Genomic DNA, 20,635 nt, shown 5'->3' on the forward strand with positions numbered 1-20,635 from the left:
ATGCTTCCATTGTATCTCAGTATAAACAAAGCTTTGTTTCTATGGCAGCTGCATTTTTCTTTATGTGGAGCTTTATATGGAGATGTGGGCATGTTGGTGGAGGCTTGATGGCATCTTGTTGTTCCATTTCTGCTGTTTTTGTCCCCCAAGCTTCACTTTCACAGTGTTTCATTTGGCTTTTGTTAATAAGTAATATACAGTAGTTTGGGAATATAAAAGGATGCACAATATAATCTGGAATGATGGAGGTGGATCCTGCTTTGCTACCGTATCTCGTCTTAAATTTAGTTTTAATAGCTTGATTATTTGAGATAATACTGAATGAACAGATGTTGCATATTTCTAAATCAACATCTGTTTAATCAAATGATTACACAGCAAACATGAGGCTACTGTGTGGGATTAAACCAGGTTATAAGGAGAGGAACTGATGTCATATTTGTAGCAGTTTTATTTCTTTGTTTCTTAATTATTGATAATATCCTTTTATATTCATAGCAGATCTCAAATACAAGTTTATAAAAATGTATCACAGACGTAAAATATAAAATAAGCATTGCAGTTACACATTAGAATAAATTCTGTGTAATCCATGAAGTATAAAACATATCAAATGAATCAAATAATTAAAAAAGAAATACATAAATGCAATAAAAATCTATTGTACCTGATAGTTAACAGGCAAAGTCAATGTAATTTGGATATTTAATATACATGCAGAGGAAATGCATCCTATTCAGTATAAAGGGAGAGTTGGTATGAAATTGCAGCAGTGCCACCTACAGGACAGATTGCTCCATTACATCCATTTACCAAAATATATGATCTTCTCCACTAGAGGGCGCACGAGACCACTGAGAGAAAGACTTCAAACTGTCAGTGCAGCCTCACTTTGAACTGCAAATCATATCTTATCAGTTTCTTTCATCACAGACTTCTTTGATTTATATTTTTTTGGGGCATTGCTTCTGCAGTTGTTTATGTTTTTACATAAATGGTTACTTTGCTTCCAGTTATGAGCTTCTAGGTGATGGTGGTGTTGATCGTCATGCATGAAGTCAGGGAATTACCTGATATAATTTTTTGTTTGTATTGTTAGAAATGTGATAACTCTACTTTTATGTTTAGTAGCTGCTAGATATATTGTTCCTAATAAAGTGGCCAGTGAGTGTAAGCCTTTATTCAGGTTATAAGAGTTTTATATCCACTTTGCTTTCATCTGGCTGACATAATTAGAATCATAAAGCTCATACAATGCTATAAAATGTCAAATATAGCAGGCATGGCAATCTCAGATGTTAATGTTTAAGCTTTGGTGTCTCGTCAGTCAGTTCTTTCTCATTAAAGTTAAATATGTGTTTTTGCTTTAGGTTTAAACATGCCAGTTTTGCAAAGTGTTGTAACTTATTTCATGTGATGCCTTCTTCAGGTCCTGATGGTGCTAGAGGTGAGAAAGGGGACAGAGGAGAGAAAGGCTCACAAGGGGACAGAGGCCTCCAGGGGCCGAAGGGAGACTCCGGTTCTTCTTCTGGTTCCAGTTCTTCCTCTCAAGGTGGAGGAGGACAGAAGGTAGAAAGTCATTGCGTGCATGATTGTGCATGATTTAACACAGATAATTAACACATATGATTACATTAATATTTCTCTTTTTCCCTTTTTTTTGTCAGGGAGAAAAAGGTGCAAAGGTACGTTAATGATGCAACATATTTGAAGGGTTATTCATTAAAGTCTTATAAATAAAGTCTCCTTTATAGGAAAAAAGTTATTTATTATTTTAGCCAACTCAAGAAGATTTTTCCTAATGGGTATATTAATTATGACAAAACAAGCAAATATGAATCTATTTCATCATATGTGTGTACAAACAAATTACGCATGACAGCAAAAAAAAAAAAAAAGTAGGTGTCTTGCCTTCTCATAGACCAGCCTCCTAAAACTATATTAAGAAGTGCATTAAGTAAACAAGAGTACAGCACATTTTACAGCCTATAAATATACAATTATATAGTATAATAGTACAAACCTAACCTTTTCCAGCCCTTTCTACCATATCTCACGGTCTTCATCACTGGTTGGAGTTTGCTCAGTTGTCATGGAAACTTAGAACAACATCCATTTTTTAACTGTGCAAACTTGAATTGTTTTATCAAACTCTAAATAAACTGATATCCGTATACAAAACACATACAGATGAATATTAATGTAAGCTGTACGGACAGTTCTTAATTAATAGACAATCACAGTATAAAGTAGATTTGAGTGCATATTTAGTCCAAACAATCTAAAGTCCCAGCCAAAATGGTAGTACAGTTATTGTTGCTATTGTTGCTAAAATACAGTAATTGTAATCGATTTGTGTCATTTTTACCAAACCACAACCAAAAAAAAGTTCTTTTGCAAAAAGGGAACAGAGTGTAGTTACAATAGCAGCTTAATTTTTCTGTCCATATCAGGCTGAATGTTTCATCTTTTCTGTCATCTCTTCCTCACCAGGGTAATTCTGGCTTTGGATACCCCGGTAATAAAGGCGACTCTGGGGCTACAGGGCCTCCCGGGCCCCCTGGTCCTGCTGGACCTGCAGCTGAGGTGGTCAGACTTGGGGATGGTGCTGTTGTGCAGCAGGTGTCTGGACCTGCCGGACCTCCAGGACCAGCAGGGTCAGGCGGGCCTGCAGGACCTCCAGGAACTGATGGAGAGCCTGTGAGTAGAACGTTTTAGAAGAATAATTTGTCTTTTAGGTTCATGTTTCTAAACGATTTGTGATTTATCCTTCAGGGTGATCCAGGAGAGGATGGAAAAGCTGTGAGTTTCTTTGTTTTTATTGAACAGATTTAGATATTTATATAGAAGATAAATTAGCTTTTAAAACTACCAAATTCATCATGTCATTTTGCTCCTCGTCCCAGGGTCCTGCCGGGCCGCAAGGAATCCCAGGAAGTCCAGGAAATCCTGGTTCTAGAGGAGAGAAGGTACCGTACAACATGTTGTTTCTTTCATTATAAATCGGTTACTAAACTCTTATTTATTCATGGGGATAATATGTGACGTCTGAATCTTTCCAGGGTGAGCGTGGAGAAGGTCAGCCTGGACCCAGAGGTCCCCCAGGTCTACCAGGACCTCCCGGGCCTGGCACTGGCGACCACCCAGTACGTCCACACTTCCAACACTCTTTTCTTTCAGTATTCAAATTTAAAGACATTGAATTTTGTTACTTTATTATTTTGTAGACATTTGTTGACATGGAAGGATCCGGATACCCAGACCTCCGGGTACGTTGAGCTCAATTCAAAACATAAAATGATTTTAAATGAAGAAGTTCAGGAGCTGACAATGAGATTATTTTTTATTTGTTATCCAGGGTTTCGGAGGTCTTCCAGGTCCCCCAGGCCCTCCAGGACCCCCAGGCCCTCCTGGTGCTTCAGTGGGACTGGGATCCGATGGTCCAGTAGCATATGGACCACCTGGACCACCTGGGCAGGATGGAGCCCCTGGTCTACCAGTGAGTTTCTATATTCCTATTTAAATATAACTTCTTTCTCTGAGACTGAGAGACTGAGCACTGAACTGTAATAATTGTGATGAGCTATTAAACTGATTGTTTGTACTTATCCTGTCTGCTGCTTTCAGGGGCCTCCCGGTCCCCCTGGTTTACCGGGTCAACCAGGACTCGGAGGACCGAAGGTGAGGAAATTTGAAACCTCACAGTCACAAATGGATGTTAACCCGAATGTTAGGAAAAGTTTTTTAAAAGTGTGTTTCCATGTTGTCTTAATTCTTCTTTGCTCCAGGGCGACAGTGGTGAGCTCGGTCTTCCGGGAGCAGCCGGGGAAAAGGTGAGTTATACTGTACCTTACTAACCCAAAAAATGTATGTATTTCTCTTTAAAAAATATAAATGAAGGTTTTTTCTGAATAAACTGAAATAAAAATTACTGAAATATTGGTGCCAGGACATCCAGATAGATTCTCTCCTTCATGTTTGCTTTTCTCTAGCAAGACGAGCAAGACAGCAACTTTTTCACCAACCTGTTCTCTTACTTTGCTCCATCCGCTACGGTGTGTAATGGGTCGCAGGTACTCTGGTTGCTTTGGTGTTTTCCCCTCTTTTTTTAACAAGGTTACATCAATTTCAATTTCACCACTTGCTTTATTGTCCATGTAACATAGCTATAAATGATTTCAGTCTTTTATAACCTAAATTGCATCCTTAATAAACCACATTTCCTCAACCTTGCAATGACTTGAAGAGTTATAATTAATACCATGCACTTCCACCTTTTCAAGCATGACATCTTTATATATATGTCACTTCTTTTAAGACCACTTCTTCACCCTGCTTAGACTCTTGCACTCAACTTTTTCGGCACTAACCACTTTTCCTCACTTCCACCTGCTGCAGTTGCGTTCAATATTCTGCAAAGCAACAGGATATCTAACAAATGACTTCCTTCACACTCCAGGGTTCTCGAGGTGACGCAGGACAGACAGGTATAGCAGGGGAGGGTGGGCTGGCAGGACTTCCAGGTCCTATGGGACCAGTTGGACCTGCAGGACCTCCCGGGCCACCAGGGCCACCGTACGGCTTTGGCCATGTGAGTAAAGTCAGGTCCATGATCAAACTTGGAATCTAATAAAAAAGCTACTTATGAGTCACCTTTGTTAGCATGTTTGCACCCATAAAAATGACTTTTCAGCCCTCTGAATGGATCTCTGGCTCTATGATACCTTTTAAACCATCTACTCCTCTACTTACAGGGTGACCAGGAAGGGCATGAGGTGCTTAATGGCTTGCCTGGACACAGAGGCCCACCTGGACCACAGGTACCTAATCACCCATACAAGAAACTCCCATGTTTCTTTCACTAAAGGTGCAAAATCTCATGTTTTGTCTTTTATCTCACATCTTTCAGGGTCCTCCAGGCATTGCAGGCCTTCCAGTAAGTACAACAGAGGATGTGATGTGCTGTTTCAATGCAGTTAAAAAGTAATGGTTTCACATTTTATCTTGCATTATAACTAAAGGAAGGAATAGAAAGAAAAGAAAAAAAAGAAAAAATCTAAAAAGATTTATTACTCTAGTTTATTTAGTAGTAAATGTTTTAATTCTGATTTCTAGGGTAGACCAGGTTTGCCAGGCACCCATGGAGACAAAGGATCAGAGGGATCGAGAGGACCGCCTGGGATTCCAGGTGTGGACGGATTCCCTGGACAGTCGGTAAGGAGCCGGACAGATCTGGGTTTTGTTGTTCAATTGTGTATAATATATATATATATATATATATATATATATATATATATATATATATATATATATATATATATATATATATATATATATATATATATATATATATAAACAATACACCACTAGACTCTTTAATCGAGTTTAGAAACAATTATTCCAATATTACACCTGTTTCTTTTATGGCACTAATAACTTCTGGGTTTGTTTTTTTCAGGGTGCAAAGGGAGACGGTGGACAGAAAGGAGAAAGCGTAAGTCATGTGTATAATATATAAAACATATAGGGTTATATATTTAAATATGTACATAGACTTATTTTTTATATTGCTGGTTGTAATGTAAAGGATAACTTCAGTTTTCTAAGATCACCTGAATGTTGTGTTCAATTATATGCTGATGATAGTATTATATATATATCAATGAGCTCCAAGTCCACCTCTCTGATTTCAACTTCTAATGATGGTACATCTCCACGAAGTTGATAAAATGACTGTTTGGGTTTATGGATAGATTACGAATTTACTTGGAAATACTCATAGATTACATTTAAACAGACATTTTTCTAACAGTGTTCTGCAACGCCTCAGACATTGCTCTAAGATACTTTCAACTTACTATATTACTGATCTTGGACTATGCAGATATTGTTAATCAAAGTACTTATAAACTAAATCTTCTCCATCTTAGTCTAATGTATAATAATCTCTGCAGATTCATATTTGGGTGATCTTTATTACACGTCATTGCACATTGTTTAATAGACTCTAATTTAGCTGTATAGCACAGTGTTTAACATTCACGTTATTTACTTTCCATACTGCCTAAAAACTAATTATTCTTTTGCTGATCTTCACGTCGCAGGGTCAGCCGGGGCGAGACGGCGGCCCACCAGGACCTCCAGGGCCTCCCGGACCTCCAGGACAGATCATCCACCTGCCGGGCGGTGATGTGAGAGATGCACTGATTCTGCACATACTTAAATATGAAACTCATCCTCACATGACAGCCTGCCACTTAATCACTCATTCCCTAAATCACTCATTTAAACTAACTGTCACTGCCTGCTCAATAATTCCTTCACCTCCATACTAACTGACCTAACTTTGTCTTGCTGTAGTATAACGACATATATTGGAACGAAGGGGGTCAGGTGAGTACGCACATGCTTTGAACCCCTAACTAATCTCACTATAAACTTCACTTAGCAAGAGTATTTAATTACATACATGTGCACTTAATATTTCATCTCTTTCATGCGTTATCATTCTCTCTTCACTAGGCGGGAGCAAGCACTCCAGGTCGAGCAGGATTCCCGGTATGTGTTACTGTACTCAAAGATAAATCTAGAAAAATCCAATAAATATCAGAAAATGGAAGGAAGTCAATGTATTTTGTGTATTGATCTAGGGACCAATGGGACAAAAAGGAGATAAAGGGGACACTGGTCCTGCAGGATATGCACCGAAGGTAGGATTTCCCACTTTTTAATTAATTTGTTTTGCATCTCACACACTTAAAGAGGCTATAATCAGTATTTTTTGTTATAATGATAAGGCTTTATGGAGCATTATAGTGAGTTTCAGCTCATTGTTTAGCTGTCTGACTGTTTTGGTTCACTCTTATCACTCTCATAGCGACATTTTGGGCTCAGCACCAAACAGCACATACACACAGTTAGCTGTAGACTAGCTGGTGAACATAGTAGAGCATTTAGCAGCTAAAGAACCAGATATTTCCTTCAGGAGTTGGTAGAGAGCAAAAACAGAGCTAAAAGAAAGTGAATATTGGACTTTAAATTCAGCAGGTGGACAGAAACACGACCCCTAATGCATGATAATGTTGATCAGTAAGTGCTGGATGTGAAAATGAGCAACTATTTGTTGACAAGTTCAACATATCAGCTTAAAATGTGACGATAGGTCAGTGGTTTAAGAAGAGGAAGCTTGAGCCTTAAGACGTGCAGGTTTAAAGATGCATAATTGTATTTGTGTGTAATGAGATTTCTTAGAAATAGCAGTCATGAAGATTTCTTTTTAATCACAAAAATAACAACTTCTTGGTTATATATTTAGCTGTAATCACATTATCCCATTATGTTTTATTTGTGATCACGTCATGCCAGTTAAAGTGAGAGACTCAGTCTTAATGAGGGATTTTTCTAGGAATACCATGATTGTTTTTCAGGAGAAAATGGGATGTTTTGCTCATGAGATAACACTGTTGACTGTTCGCTGTGTCCATGACCTTTGTTTTTCTTCTGTTCTTTCATTTCACTCTGACACCTTTTTACACTGGTGCCTGTAAACATTTTAATTAAGCTTGTGTTTTGTTCAGGGGGAGAAAGGAGAGCCTGGTGTCATCATGGGGCCTGATGGACAACCAATGTTCCTGGGTGGCCTGGCAGGAAAGCCGGTAAATACCTCTGTGATATCTACAACATCTATCACCTTTCTGTATATAATGTCATCTGTTCCATTGATTATAAAATATCTCAAAAAACCGTTAATAATTGCATAAAATGTCACTGTGTGTCTGTTTACAGGGTGACAGTGGACCTCCTGGCCCAGTAGGACCTCCAGTATGTATAATCATATTTCTATTGGCCAGTTTTTGAGTGTTTTCTCATAATTTGTAAAGTAGCAGCATCATGTGAGCATAAGAACTGAACCATATGAATGCTTTTCTCCAGGGTTCATATGGTCCTTCGGGCCCGAAAGGAGAGATTGGGTTTCCAGGTAGACCGGTAAGTGGGTTTCTTGTCGAATTATTTTTACTACATAAAAATTACTTTAAACAAGTCCAATGTGAGTATTTATGTAAGAATGTTTGTAAAGTGACCTCTTCTTCCTCAATGTGATAATATCAGATTGTATGCACATGCCCATAAATGGCTGTCCGACCTGCAGTGAAATCCTGCTATTATTGTTTGCTTATATTATGTAGCCTTCAGGATGGGTGTAAGCTTCCAGAAACTAGCCAATCAGAGCAGAGTGGGCTCACTTGGAGGGGGGCCTTAAAGAGACAGGAGCTAAAACGGCCTGTTACAGACAGAGGCTGAACTGAGGGGCTGCTTAAGGGACCAGTAGAAGATAAATAAGGGAGTTTTTAACTGTAAACCATGCAAAGATATTCTAGTAGAGCCCCTAAATAAAAATATAGACCTGAAATGTAACAAATAACAAATAAAATAACTATATGTTAGATGGTGAGTTGAGGTTTTCACTGCACTAATAAGCTTTAAACACTAAACTATCAATATTTTATGTCAATGGACTTCAATATTATTCTAAATGGTCTATTGTAGGGTCGACCAGGGCTGAATGGCGTCAAAGGGGAGAAGGGAGATTCAAGTGGCGGATCTGGATATTACCCTGTAAGTATTCTTTTTCCTTATTTTTCTGTTCAAGGTAAGGCCTGACTATCCTGTGCATGGTTTATTTATCAAGCATCTAAACATAATGCCCATGTATATGATCAATCCGTCAACACACCGTAATCAATATTTGTTGTGTCTCTCAGGGTCCTCCAGGTTCACCGGGCCCACCTGGACCTCCTGGACCTTCTTTTCCCACCGACAGACACACAGTGAGTCAAGACCTAAAATATTTTATATGGTCATGTCATGTAGCGGTTGTGTGTCTTCTTAAATTAGGAAGTTGGGCGCTAGATATAAAGAATGATTACCTTAATTTATGGATTTATCGTATTGTCTGTCCACTTGAATTAAATATAAACTGTTTTGCATAGGTTGAAAGTAACACGTAAGTAACTATGTAAAATGATCAAAAAAACATGAATTTAAAAACAGTTTGTGGTAGCCTGTTAATTCTTGTTTTTTTATGACATGAGAAATGTATTTAACTGAATTCAAATGAATGCCCCTTAAACATCTTCCTTTTTTTGGTTTCAGGGATATGATGATCACTCCAGGTATCACCCAGCTGCTAAAGGGGAGAAAGGTGACCGTGGAGTACCAGGGACACCTGGCATACCAGGTAGTACTACTTCATCTGTGCTCCAAAGTGCAGAAAACACTTAAAAGTGGGGAAAAAACAGTGTTTTCAGTATATAAACAATTCAGTAACAGAGTTTTTTTTTTTTTCCAGGCGGCGGGTCAAACTTTGATATATACAGTTTTAAGGTAATCTTCAACTTTTATAGATTTCCACACAGTCTTAGCTCATAGTTAACATAAATATAACCATTATTGGAACAGTGCACATTTGTCTTGAATGTTTCTTGATGATTTTATGTCCAGAATGAGTTGAAGGGTGAACGTGGCGGCGAAGGCTCGAAAGGAGAGAAAGGGGAACCAGGTGGAGGATATTATGACCCCCGCTATGGAGGATCTGCCTCAGGAGTGCCAGGACCTCCAGTAAGATCAAACTGTCAAAAATCTAATGCTTTACCAAGTCTGTTAAATATTGTCAAGAGCAGATATAAATATGATCGTGTCTTATTTGTTTTATTCTAATAGATAATTGTATCTAAATACTTCTCTGTTCCATCAGGGCCCCCAAGGTGACTCCATTGTTGGCCCTCAAGGCCCTCAGGGTCCACCTGGTCAACCAGGAAGAGGCTATGATGGGCCACCTGGACCACCAGGGCCACCTGGACCCCCAGGATCAGCCTTACCGGGAACTTATAGGGGCACACAGAGTGAGTTATATTCAAAAAGATATCCACAAATGAAAGATTGTGCCTTTCTGCTTTGAGCTCATGTGATTTCCCCGCTTTGAATGACAGCTATCAGTATTCCTGGACCACCGGGACCACCTGGATTACCTGGACACTCTTCAGGGGTGAGAAAACATGTATATAAAATCAGATATTCATGCTTTACTTCTCGGATATCCAACAATATATCATGAAATACAAGAAACTGAAGTCACTATAGTCAAATCTGACCTGAAGTGACCCAGCAATTAAATGAAGCAGAGTCTTGATTGTTTAAATAGATTAAAGTCACAATACTAAACCAGTGTGACTTTATTAAGAATGTGTGCCAGAGTATTTATATGACCCAACTGGACTATAGTAAATGACTCATGAGCCTTTGCAGTTTATTAAACAATATAGCTGCAATTAAATTATGATGTCAGATGATGGCTTATTACAAAATGTTCCCGTGACCATTGAATGAGGAACAACAAAGTTAAAATAGTTGTAATGACACTTTTTCTATTTTCCCAATTTGCTGTAGAGTGTAACGCCAAGACATTCAAGGAAATCTGACACCAAATTCTGTTTACAAGTTCTGGGCCCATATCAGAGCCAACCTAAGAGTAAAAACTTTATTTGCTTAGTGTGAAGAATAGGACTCATTTAACAAGTGACCCACTTTTTGATTGCATGATGTAGGAACAGAGCAGAAAGGGGCATCAAGCACTCTTTTTTATTCTTTAAACATGACGTTTTTTCCTGCAAAAGAATTTATTATTTTAAACAAAAAATAAAACAATTAATTCACCAGTGTATAAAAATATTTATTTCTTTACATTTACACCAATGATAATAAAGTCCCAACGTAAAATTGTCAAATTTGTATAACATAAACATTATTAAGCATAAATAAATAAGTTTCAACTATAACATGTGATACGGTTTTGTACCTGGTCCACTTTTGTCTGGGGATCAGCTGTTTATTGATTTCACCAAGATTCCTGCCATCTCATTTTTACACTGATTAATGTATTGGGTGGCACAAAAAAGGGTGTACGAATGAAGACAATGGGTCAAAGTTAAGCAGAATGAAGTAGAAGGTCCAGCAAACCCAAAATGTAATGTCCCCATATGAGGACATTGTCTGCCAGGATCCCTAATTCAGATCTCAAATCACACCTTTAAGTTACAAGATGTTTGATGAGTGTTTGCGTGTTTGTAGGTGACAGTGTTGAGGTCTTACGACGCCATGACAGCCACCGCTAGAAGTCAACCTGAAGGCTCTCTGGTCTACATTATAGATCAAACAGATCTCTACTTACGAGTCCGAGATGGAGTTCGTCAAGTCCAGGTGAAATATTTATCGAAACCTAAAGATTAATCGGCACAGAGACTCTAAAATATTGTTTTCCGATTGTGAATTCAAACACTTTCCTTTCATTTTTCAGCTCGGCAGCTACATTCCTTTGCCAAGTCCAGATGTGAGTGTTACTTTTCAGAAATTTGAGGTAGTTTCCACCATTTTTTCTTTTACAAACCAAACACAGTGCTCTTTTTTAATACATATCATGCATATTATTTGCAGGGTAATGATGTTGCAGCAGTGGAGCCCCCACCAGTCATTCCATACTCCCCAGACCACAACTCCAACACAGACACCACACACCACTCCGAAATCCCTCCTGAGAGTCCAATTGACCCCAACGCTGGGCATCCTTCACAGCCAGAGCCACATCATCCGACCCACGAGGACCCTCGATACCCTTCCAACCCTGATCCCAGATACCCAACCAACCCTGATCCCAGATACCCTTCCAACCCTGATCCCAGATACCCTTCCAACCCTGATCCTAGATACCCAACCAACCCTGATCCTAGATACCCAACCAATCCTGATCCCCGATACCCGACCAACCCTGATCCTAGATACCCAACAAACCCTGATCCTAGATACCCAACACACCCCGATCCCAGATACCCAACACACCCCGATCCTCGATACCCAACCCACCCCGATCCCAGATATCAGCCAGATCCGCGGTACCCAACACCGACAGATCCCAGGTTCCCAAGTTACAAAGAGCGCCAGTACCAACCAGACGGTAGGTTTGCTGTTGATTCGGCCCAGGAACGCCCATCATACCCGGAAAATCGCCCTGCAGTCACCGCTCAGCGAAGACCACCTCCATCTGTGCCTCAGACTCCGGTCCATCATCATAACTCAGGAGCAGGGGTAAGAGAAACCACTTTTAAATCACCATACTCACATTTAAAGCTGCACAAAGCCTTGTTGGAGATGTGAACATTGCTGCTTGGCTTGTTTCAGCTCCACCTGATCGCCGTGAACAGCCCTCACACCGGCGCCATGCGGGGGATCCGAGGCGCAGACTTCATGTGCTTCTCCCAGGCTCAAGCCATCGGGATGAAAGGAACGTTCCGTGCCTTCCTGTCCGCCAAGCTGCAGGATCTCCACAGTATCGTCCGCAGGATCGACAGGGACCGTGTGCCAATATTCAACCTTAAGGTAGGCTAGGTTATACTTTAAAGCAGCTATTTTCTTTACAATAATTCATCAAATGACGTGTGTAATGACGTGTGTGTAATGTGTTTTAGTGTCTAAGTGTCAGTGTTGGAAAAATATCAGCATGTCAGTGTTGTGGTCACTGCTTGTTTCTGCTGCCCACAAGTGGCCCAAAGATCAGTTAATGCAGGTTTGAGAACGGGAACCTGGAGCCTTGAGCCTTGCAAGAAAGGGATAGTACTTGCTAGTTTGATTCATCAATGTCTGTAATTAAGCACTGGATATATTTGTCTTAATTGTGTTGTTAGGATGAGGTTCTGTTTGACAACTGGGATGCCATCTTCAACGGCGGCAAAATGAAAGACAACGTGTCGCTCTACTCCTTCGATGGCAAAGACGTTCTCAATGACAACACATGGTGAGCCCCTTAATATTTTAAATGATAAGTAGAGGAGAATAAAACACAACATTAAAAACGTCATTATTTCTGTTTATCCCAGGCCAGAGAAGATGGTGTGGCACGGGTCAACCGGCATCGGGCAACGACATGTCGACAGTTTCTGTGAGACGTGGCGCGTGGGCGACCAGACGCTGACCGGCATGGCTTCGTCCCTGCAGAGCGGCAATCTGCTCCAGCAGAGCTCCAGCAGCTGCTCCAGCTCCTACATCTTGCTGTGCATCGAGAACAGCTACGTCGGCCAACAGAGATAGACACACACACACCCATATTGCGACACTGGACAAAGGGAAATCGTAAAACTCATGCTTATATCTTCACACACACACGCACTCACATACACACACACACACACACACACACACACACACACACACACACACACACACACACACACACACACACACACACACACACACACACACACACACACTTTTTACCTATCTATGCACCTCATGTGGTGCCTTGTAAATAAATGTTTTTCTAATTAATAATTCGTTTTTGCTTGTAAGCCCCTCATATATGGTGCTATACAGGATTATCCTACATGGTCAAGCTCAGGTGACATACAGTTACACATCCTCTGGCAGCCATACTGGAGGTCCACAACTCTGGGGCAGAAGTGGCCTTAAAAGCTGTTTGTGACACCAAAAGGTGCAGCTTTGTTGTCCTTTCTTTGCTGTTTTTGACTTGTCAGCTAGTAGTCGCTATAATGTTGATTATAAATATCGAAATGAGCTTATTTGCTGCTAGCTAGCAACCCGGTTTAAAGGGTCAGTTCACCCAAATTACATCCAAAACATATGTTTTCAACAGGGCTGCAGGTAACGATTATTGTCATTATCAATTAATTGATTAGTTGGTGAAACACGTTGATCACTGTTTCCCCAAGAGAGAGTCCAAAACCCAAAGATAGTCAGTTTAAAGGCATAGAAGACACGAAAAAAAAGAGAATTGGGAAATGTTTTACTTGAAAATGGACTTAAAACCATTACATGTTTATCAGAATAGTTGCTGATTAATTTAATAGATGGCAACTAATCGAGGAATCATTGCAGCTTCAGTTTTCAGGACTAGAGCAACTTTATTTATCTCAGAGAGGGGATATAGCACTGTGATTGGCTGTAAAGGATCACAGCAAATGATTTTTCATATTTCCGCATCTTCTTGCTTATATTTGACCAAAAAAAACAGTGACATGAAAACACTTAAAAGCCAAGTCTGCAACTCCACTACCTGAACACAGTGTTAATTAGGAGTTAAATCAGGTTTTCTGCATGTCTGAAATGCTACCTTTGCTTTTTATATACAGTATTTGTCAGCACTTGCAAGGAAAATAGATATTAGATGACATACTCAGATGATTACCACCAAGCTGTTCATTTCTTAAAAAAGGTGCAATTATGAACATATTTCAGCGTCCGAGAGCAAGATAAAAATGTTAGTTATTGTATATGAAATATGTTTTTATCTTAATTTCATTTCCTTTATATTGATTTAATCTGTAACCCATAGCACTTGAGTTATAGCCTTTTCATGGGAAGATATTTTCAAATCAGATTTTTAGCAATAACAAAGGGATATTTATTTTTTATAAACCATACTTTTTTTTTTGCTTTTTTCAACCATGATGTGTGATGTGAACGCTTTTCATAAATCCAGCAAATGTGCAAACCCTACACAGTGATGTCTCATGCATACTGAATACCTGAAAAGGGATGTGGACCAGTGTCTATTGATATAAATCAGATCTGTGGACGTAGTAAGCACACAAATGAAATGTATGTACAGATATCTGGAAAGGATTCAGCCATTCATGTTTGTCTATGCACTGTTGAGAAGCAATGCTTTTTTTCTTTGCTTTTTATTACAGGACATTTGTATTGAGAACAGTAAATGCACTGCAGCTATAGCTCACTGGCGTCTCCAGTGGAGAGGACACAAACACAAGTGTGAAGTTTGAGTGTCATTCGACAGTTTCTGTGCAACATGGAGGACAGAATGACGTTTGTTATGTACTAACAGAGCCATACCACATGCAGTAAATTTTGTATTAACTCTTACAGATTGTAATCTGTCTCTTTTTTGTTATGTGAGCAACATTCTGTATGAAATGCTGCATCTCATCAAATAAACCTGTGTGGAAATTGTGAGTTAAGTTCTCAACTAAGGGTCTGATGCTTGTCTTAAACTATCTTAAATTGTCTTATATGTTGTATTGTTCTGTTCTGTATCAAAACTAAAACATCAAATGATATATGCACACTTATAAATGCAGAATTTAACAGCAGAAAATATGCTTATATCACCACTTCTCTGATGATGATGATGATGATGATGATGATGATGATGATGATGATGATGATGATGGCAACAATAACTACAGCACTGTCATTTATTACTTTTATTAAAGCAGTTGCTTAAAGTAATGGCTGGAAGTACAACTTAAAAGAGTAATTTCACCCAAATAAGATAACCTGTAGATCTCATTGTGGACAATTTTCATTACGACTACTTTCAACTGAAGAAATACTCTCATATGAAAAGTGTTGATGGTGTATTTTTTTAGATTATCCAGACTATTCGGGCAATATGCTATTTAAATTATAATCTCAGATAAAATGAAAACCTTGTTAAACTGAGCCAAGACAATCTGCACGTCTACATACTACCACATACCATTACATTGTTGTTTTAAATTTGGTTGAACTAGCCTTTTAAACCCCAAAAATAAGAAGTGAAAGTCACTGGTAAAAGCCGTTGTTTGTGTGAATCATTAGTTTAAGGCAGTGGTTCCCAACCTCAGGTCAATTGGGTCAAAAATTGGTCAATTTTACCTTTAAAATCCTTCAAATAAAACAGAAGGAGATATTACTTATCACTTGAACACACAAGACCATTAAAGTTGACAGCAGAAATTGCTTAATTTTAACAGCCACGGACCGAAAAGGTTGTAAAACGCTGACTCATGCTGTTGCGTTTGACTTGTATTGCATCAGCTTCATAGAAGGGAAATAAAGGAATATGTGTGATAAGACGCACGCTCCTTATCAAACTCCTTGATGCTCCTGAGTGGACGCTCCTTATATAGTTAGGCCTGCATGTCACAGTAGAGAGGAAGTGGCCAAAGGTTTTCAAGATGTCAAAGTTCACGATAGATACAGTTTAATGTTTAATGTTTAATGTAACACCTAAAAAACGTTTCTTTTAGCCAGAAATGTAATGACTTGGAAATATTTAAACTTTCTAAAAACATTTGTGTGCAGCTGATACACATGTTTTGTGCATGTTTGACTCATATTTATTCCAAAAAATCAAAAAACCCACCATTCAAAAACACCATTTATTCACATTTAATATAATTCATTGAAAGCAAAAAGTCTAAAAACTAAAGACTACACTCTCTCTGCTCTCTGAAAGCTTCATTAAGGATTAATCACCAGTTTATTAACGACTGATGAGGCGTGTATAGGACATACTCTGAAATGCCTGAATATGAACAGTATGTAAGGGTTAACCACCACAGGAAAATGATCACCTAGGTTACACTGAATGATATTAAAGAGAGACATTTCTGTCTTTTCTTTTATAGATTTCTACATTAAAAGTATTTTTTCTATCTTTCTTGTCACTTTTTACAACCTTAACCGAGTTACTCTTGATGATCCTCAGCTGTGATGTTGCAGCAACATTTTCCTTGAGCGTCATATCTTCCATGCTTCATGATAAGGAGGTGTGACTCATGAAGCCATACTGCTGTGTCAGACAGCTGCTGCTTGGTTGCTGTTGATGTCATGTGACTTCAAAAACCCCCAAGAGCTCAGTTCCAGGAATACACAGCGTCTCCATCGAGGCTGCAAAGTTAATTCAAGTCAGCTTTTATTTATATAGCGCCAAATCACAACAGAAGTTATACCAGGGCACTTTTCACCCAGAGCAGGTCTAGATTGAACTCTAATTTAAAAGAAGACCCAATATTCCCACATGAGCAAGCACTTGGTCAACTTGTCAAACAACAGTATAATAATAACAGAAGTATGACTAATCACAATGGCAGCAGTGGTGGGTGTTAAACTGGCCAGCAGTCAGTCCGCAGTCGAAGGTCTCCTGCAAAATGAGCAAGCACAAAAACTCTTGGCGAAGAGGGAAACATGCATTAATATAATGTGGCATGAATGCATAGAGATGAAGAGGTGAAGTTCAGGCCTACAGCAGGATGGGCTGGTCCAAGACAAGCCTGGGCTGGTTCTAACTATCAACTTGATCAAATAGGAGAGTTTTAAAGCTAGAGAGGGTGTCTGCCTTCAAACATGCTGTGCTTATACAGGATGACACAGCAACTTTAGTTTAAAGAGACAGTTCTGTCTTTTTTCCCCTCTGTGAATCGTGTACTGTAACAGTTCCTGTCATCAGTCACCTGCCTACACATTTCTTCATTGTATAGAATAGAAAGCAGTTTTCTTCATGGATGTGCAGAATGTTGTTTTTCTTGTTTTTACCTCCTTGATAGTTCCCCTATTTGATCTCTATCTGCCTGCATGTCTATCACTGACATACTGTATACATAACATGACAAAGGCAGAGTTTCGTGTAAGGCTTTAAGACCACTTGGACTAAATTTGCTGAGGAAAACTATTGAAAATCATTATGAAAATGATTTTATTTACAGTAATTTAAAGTGTGTGACTATATACTGTTACTGATGCACTCTAAACATAACGCAGCATTTCAATAATGTGCCTTTATTGATCTGTGATGCAGATTCATTTATGTGTTGTAAGGTTTTAAAACCACATTTAAATATTCTCTTAAAATAATCACATGTAATGAATTTGTTATTTTGAGTTTGTGATTTTGAGTGTGGGCCATTTAATGAATCAAGGGGTTTAAATGTATGATTGAGCACATATAAGTCATGTTTAGCTCAATTTTTATGGTTTGATTCTGATATTATTTAGAAAAAAAAGTCTTAAAATTTGACTGTTTTTAGGCAATAAATTAAAAAAAATGCATCGTCAAGCTTGTGTCTCTTCATGATGACTTCTCCTTGATTTTGTGACTAAAGCATCTGCATCTGAGATAATACATGTAGAACTAGCTAAATTAAGTAAATAAGTATATAAATGAACATAGATGAAGTAGTATCCATCAGACAACATATTAAAGAAGATTAAACACTCATGACATCAATATTGCTGAAATCCTGACTGTAGATTTGGTTATAAACTGAAAATCTAATTCTCTTTTAAAATTCAAAAGATGTTCAGAAAAGAAGAAAAACAATTAAACAATTGATAAGTTAATTGAATGAATGGTCAATTATATAATTTTAAGTCTTTTTGTGGCAAGTCACTCTCTTATGTTTGTGGGGTTGTTCTGGGGAACTTTGGACTCATGATATTAATATTTCTGAAATCTTCAAAATTCAATTCTCTTTTCAACTAAAAAAATATTAATATACAAATAGAATTAAAACATAATTTAAAAAAATCCCCCCAACAATGAGTACATATGAGTACAAGAGAAAAACTAAATAAGCTTGTTTTGTTATGTTAAGTTTCAGTTCAACACAGAAATTCTCAGGGTAAAAATCAATAATGTGCATGCTTTGATGCACAAGAATCTGAGGAAAGTTAAGATGAATAATATAAAGTTAAATCACTGAATAATCAACCTGAACCTCAAGAAGGGCTGCAGGACAGTGGGTAATATTATGACACAAATCCCATTAAAAATACTTTAATGAACTTAAATCACAATATTTGTTCATTCTGTGTGCAATCAATGGGAAATTATGACCAGATGTGGTGCATGAGGAAAGATCAGAGGTCACCAACACCATTCAACACCATCATCCTCTTTGTACAAAACTGGTTGGGTTAATACATTATTGCAAATAACAGGAAGGGACAGTGAGAAAAGAGGTGGAGATATAAGAATGACAGAGGAAGTGACTCAGAATTGCTAAACAAGACTTCTTATTTTAGTTTATCTCAGCAATAAATAAAAAAAGCATCCTGAAAGCAGAAATGATCTGTTTGTATGTCAAGAAATAACACTCTTTAAAAAGGATGCTCTTAATTTCCATTTCTCCCTCCATTTCCTGCACCTATTTCCATTCAAACCATTTATGAAAGACTTAAGATGAGTTTTTTATGGTATCAGTTATCTTTAACGGTCACTAATCTATAAAGTTGTAAAACACTTCATTCATTTTTCATGTGTGTGTGTGTGTGTGTGTGTGTGTGTGTGTGTGTGTGTGTGTGTGTGTGTGTGTGTGTGTGTGTGTGTGTGTGTGTGTGTGTGTGTGTGTGGTTTCACCTGTCATAGTGAAAGGTTGGCTTCAATCATAGCTCCCCCCACCTTTCACATTAGTATATTTTGCCCTGAGTTTAGCCTGCAGGCATAACAAGGCACAACTTCATACACAATAACTGACTATAATCTTCCACAATTGGCACCAATATTTCTATTTTAAGGCTTTAATTTCTCAGTATGGGTAATATGTTGTTTGTGAAGCAGGGTTATAGCAGGACACAGCTGTAGGATACCAGCCTGCAGGCAAAGCACAGGGCTGCAATACCTCCTCTCTACTATAACAACTGTAACACCTGGGTGTGTCGCTGGAGTTTACAGTGTCAATTATAATCACATTGTTTGTTTGACAGGTGTACACGTCCTCCACACCTGTCTTTCTCCTTTTTTCCCTCTATTTCGGTTCATGTTGGAGTTTAGTTTCACTTCGGTGTGACGCAGCTCATTTTCACCACAAAAAAAGGTAGGCTACTGTGAGCTTTTCTTATAATCCTTTTTTTAATTGTATGTTAACGTTAATAGTACAACATTGTTAAAAGTAGCTGCTGTTAAACAATCTTCTTTCAACATATAAGACAGTGTTAAATTGCTTAATATGGTGCAGTAACGGTACATTGCAGTATTTCCTTGTCTTGATCATAGGGCAGCCTTGCAGTGATGGAAGTATTCAAACACTTTACTTCAGTAAAAGTATCAGTACCAGAATATAAAAGTACTCCACTATGAATTAAAGTCTTACCAATCTTACTTAAGTAACTGTATTATTATATATGACATTAATTAATTAGTTTTGCAGATGCATTGTTGTGCAAGCAGCACTGAAACGTCAAATTTAACTACTTTTTAAAAATTAATAATAGCATTTTTTGGTAAGAATAGTAGTTTGGTTTGGAAGTAAAATATTAAGCTGTCAAATTAGTGGAGTAAAAATACTATAGAAGTATTGTTTGGTTCGTGGCTCTTTAAGGGAATGGAAAATTTGACACTGCTCTGAGTCAATTCAGTCCTTCATAAACCTTCCTAAACTGATCAGTTGCTCTGTTGGAAGATATGATGTTGAGAATTTGTACCATCTAGTGGATTTAAAGTGGAACTACTGCGGTTGGACACATTTTTTCCTATGTTTTCTATATTTTGACCAGGCGGGGAGTTCTGGCTTAGTTTAAAGCCTTCTTCAATGCAGTATGATGTTCATTTGTGAAATGTTGGCCTCCCCGATTTTATATTTGACGATAAAGCAGGGTATGCATTAGGTTGTGGCTACGTTGTGATTGACAGGTTGATTGCTTCACAGGTTCAGGAGGGCGCCTCTTGCTCCTCCTGATGCCCATATATGTAGAATCCGTGTTTTGTTCAGAAGTCTGGACTGACATTGGAGAATAAACAGAAACTCCTTTCTAAATGTCTCCTCTACAAATGAAGTTATACAATCTCTGC

At 38.3% G+C, this 20,635-nt stretch overlaps 1 protein-coding gene across 1 annotated transcript in view; it reads left to right on the top strand.

Moving 5' to 3' along the window:
* Positions 1-15,234, top strand: part of LOC133976366 (collagen alpha-1(XVIII) chain-like) — a 32,604-nt gene extending 17,370 nt beyond the window's left edge. Inside the window, exons 6-41 of the mRNA XM_062414563.1 lie at positions 1,430-1,569; positions 1,668-1,685; positions 2,494-2,700; positions 2,776-2,802; positions 2,907-2,969; positions 3,063-3,146; positions 3,228-3,269; positions 3,359-3,499; positions 3,628-3,681; positions 3,789-3,833; positions 3,993-4,055; positions 4,460-4,591; positions 4,755-4,820; positions 4,910-4,936; positions 5,116-5,214; positions 5,459-5,494; positions 6,105-6,191; positions 6,361-6,393; positions 6,523-6,558; positions 6,651-6,710; positions 7,578-7,655; positions 7,786-7,821; positions 7,933-7,986; positions 8,548-8,616; positions 8,763-8,828; positions 9,154-9,238; positions 9,350-9,384; positions 9,502-9,618; positions 9,755-9,902; positions 9,990-10,045; positions 11,128-11,256; positions 11,354-11,386; positions 11,491-12,138; positions 12,232-12,429; positions 12,735-12,844; positions 12,927-15,234. Coding sequence (XP_062270547.1) covers positions 1,430-1,569; positions 1,668-1,685; positions 2,494-2,700; positions 2,776-2,802; positions 2,907-2,969; positions 3,063-3,146; positions 3,228-3,269; positions 3,359-3,499; positions 3,628-3,681; positions 3,789-3,833; positions 3,993-4,055; positions 4,460-4,591; positions 4,755-4,820; positions 4,910-4,936; positions 5,116-5,214; positions 5,459-5,494; positions 6,105-6,191; positions 6,361-6,393; positions 6,523-6,558; positions 6,651-6,710; positions 7,578-7,655; positions 7,786-7,821; positions 7,933-7,986; positions 8,548-8,616; positions 8,763-8,828; positions 9,154-9,238; positions 9,350-9,384; positions 9,502-9,618; positions 9,755-9,902; positions 9,990-10,045; positions 11,128-11,256; positions 11,354-11,386; positions 11,491-12,138; positions 12,232-12,429; positions 12,735-12,844; positions 12,927-13,137 — 3,533 coding nt within the window. The 3' untranslated portion in view covers positions 13,138-15,234. The remainder of the gene's footprint in view (positions 1-1,429; positions 1,570-1,667; positions 1,686-2,493; positions 2,701-2,775; positions 2,803-2,906; positions 2,970-3,062; positions 3,147-3,227; positions 3,270-3,358; positions 3,500-3,627; positions 3,682-3,788; positions 3,834-3,992; positions 4,056-4,459; positions 4,592-4,754; positions 4,821-4,909; positions 4,937-5,115; positions 5,215-5,458; positions 5,495-6,104; positions 6,192-6,360; positions 6,394-6,522; positions 6,559-6,650; positions 6,711-7,577; positions 7,656-7,785; positions 7,822-7,932; positions 7,987-8,547; positions 8,617-8,762; positions 8,829-9,153; positions 9,239-9,349; positions 9,385-9,501; positions 9,619-9,754; positions 9,903-9,989; positions 10,046-11,127; positions 11,257-11,353; positions 11,387-11,490; positions 12,139-12,231; positions 12,430-12,734; positions 12,845-12,926) is intronic.
* Positions 15,235-20,635: the final 5,401 nt, after the last annotated feature.

This window comes from Scomber scombrus, chromosome 24, assembly GCF_963691925.1.
Source record: "Scomber scombrus chromosome 24, fScoSco1.1, whole genome shotgun sequence".
Classification (NCBI taxonomy): Eukaryota; Metazoa; Chordata; class Actinopteri; order Scombriformes; family Scombridae; genus Scomber; species Scomber scombrus.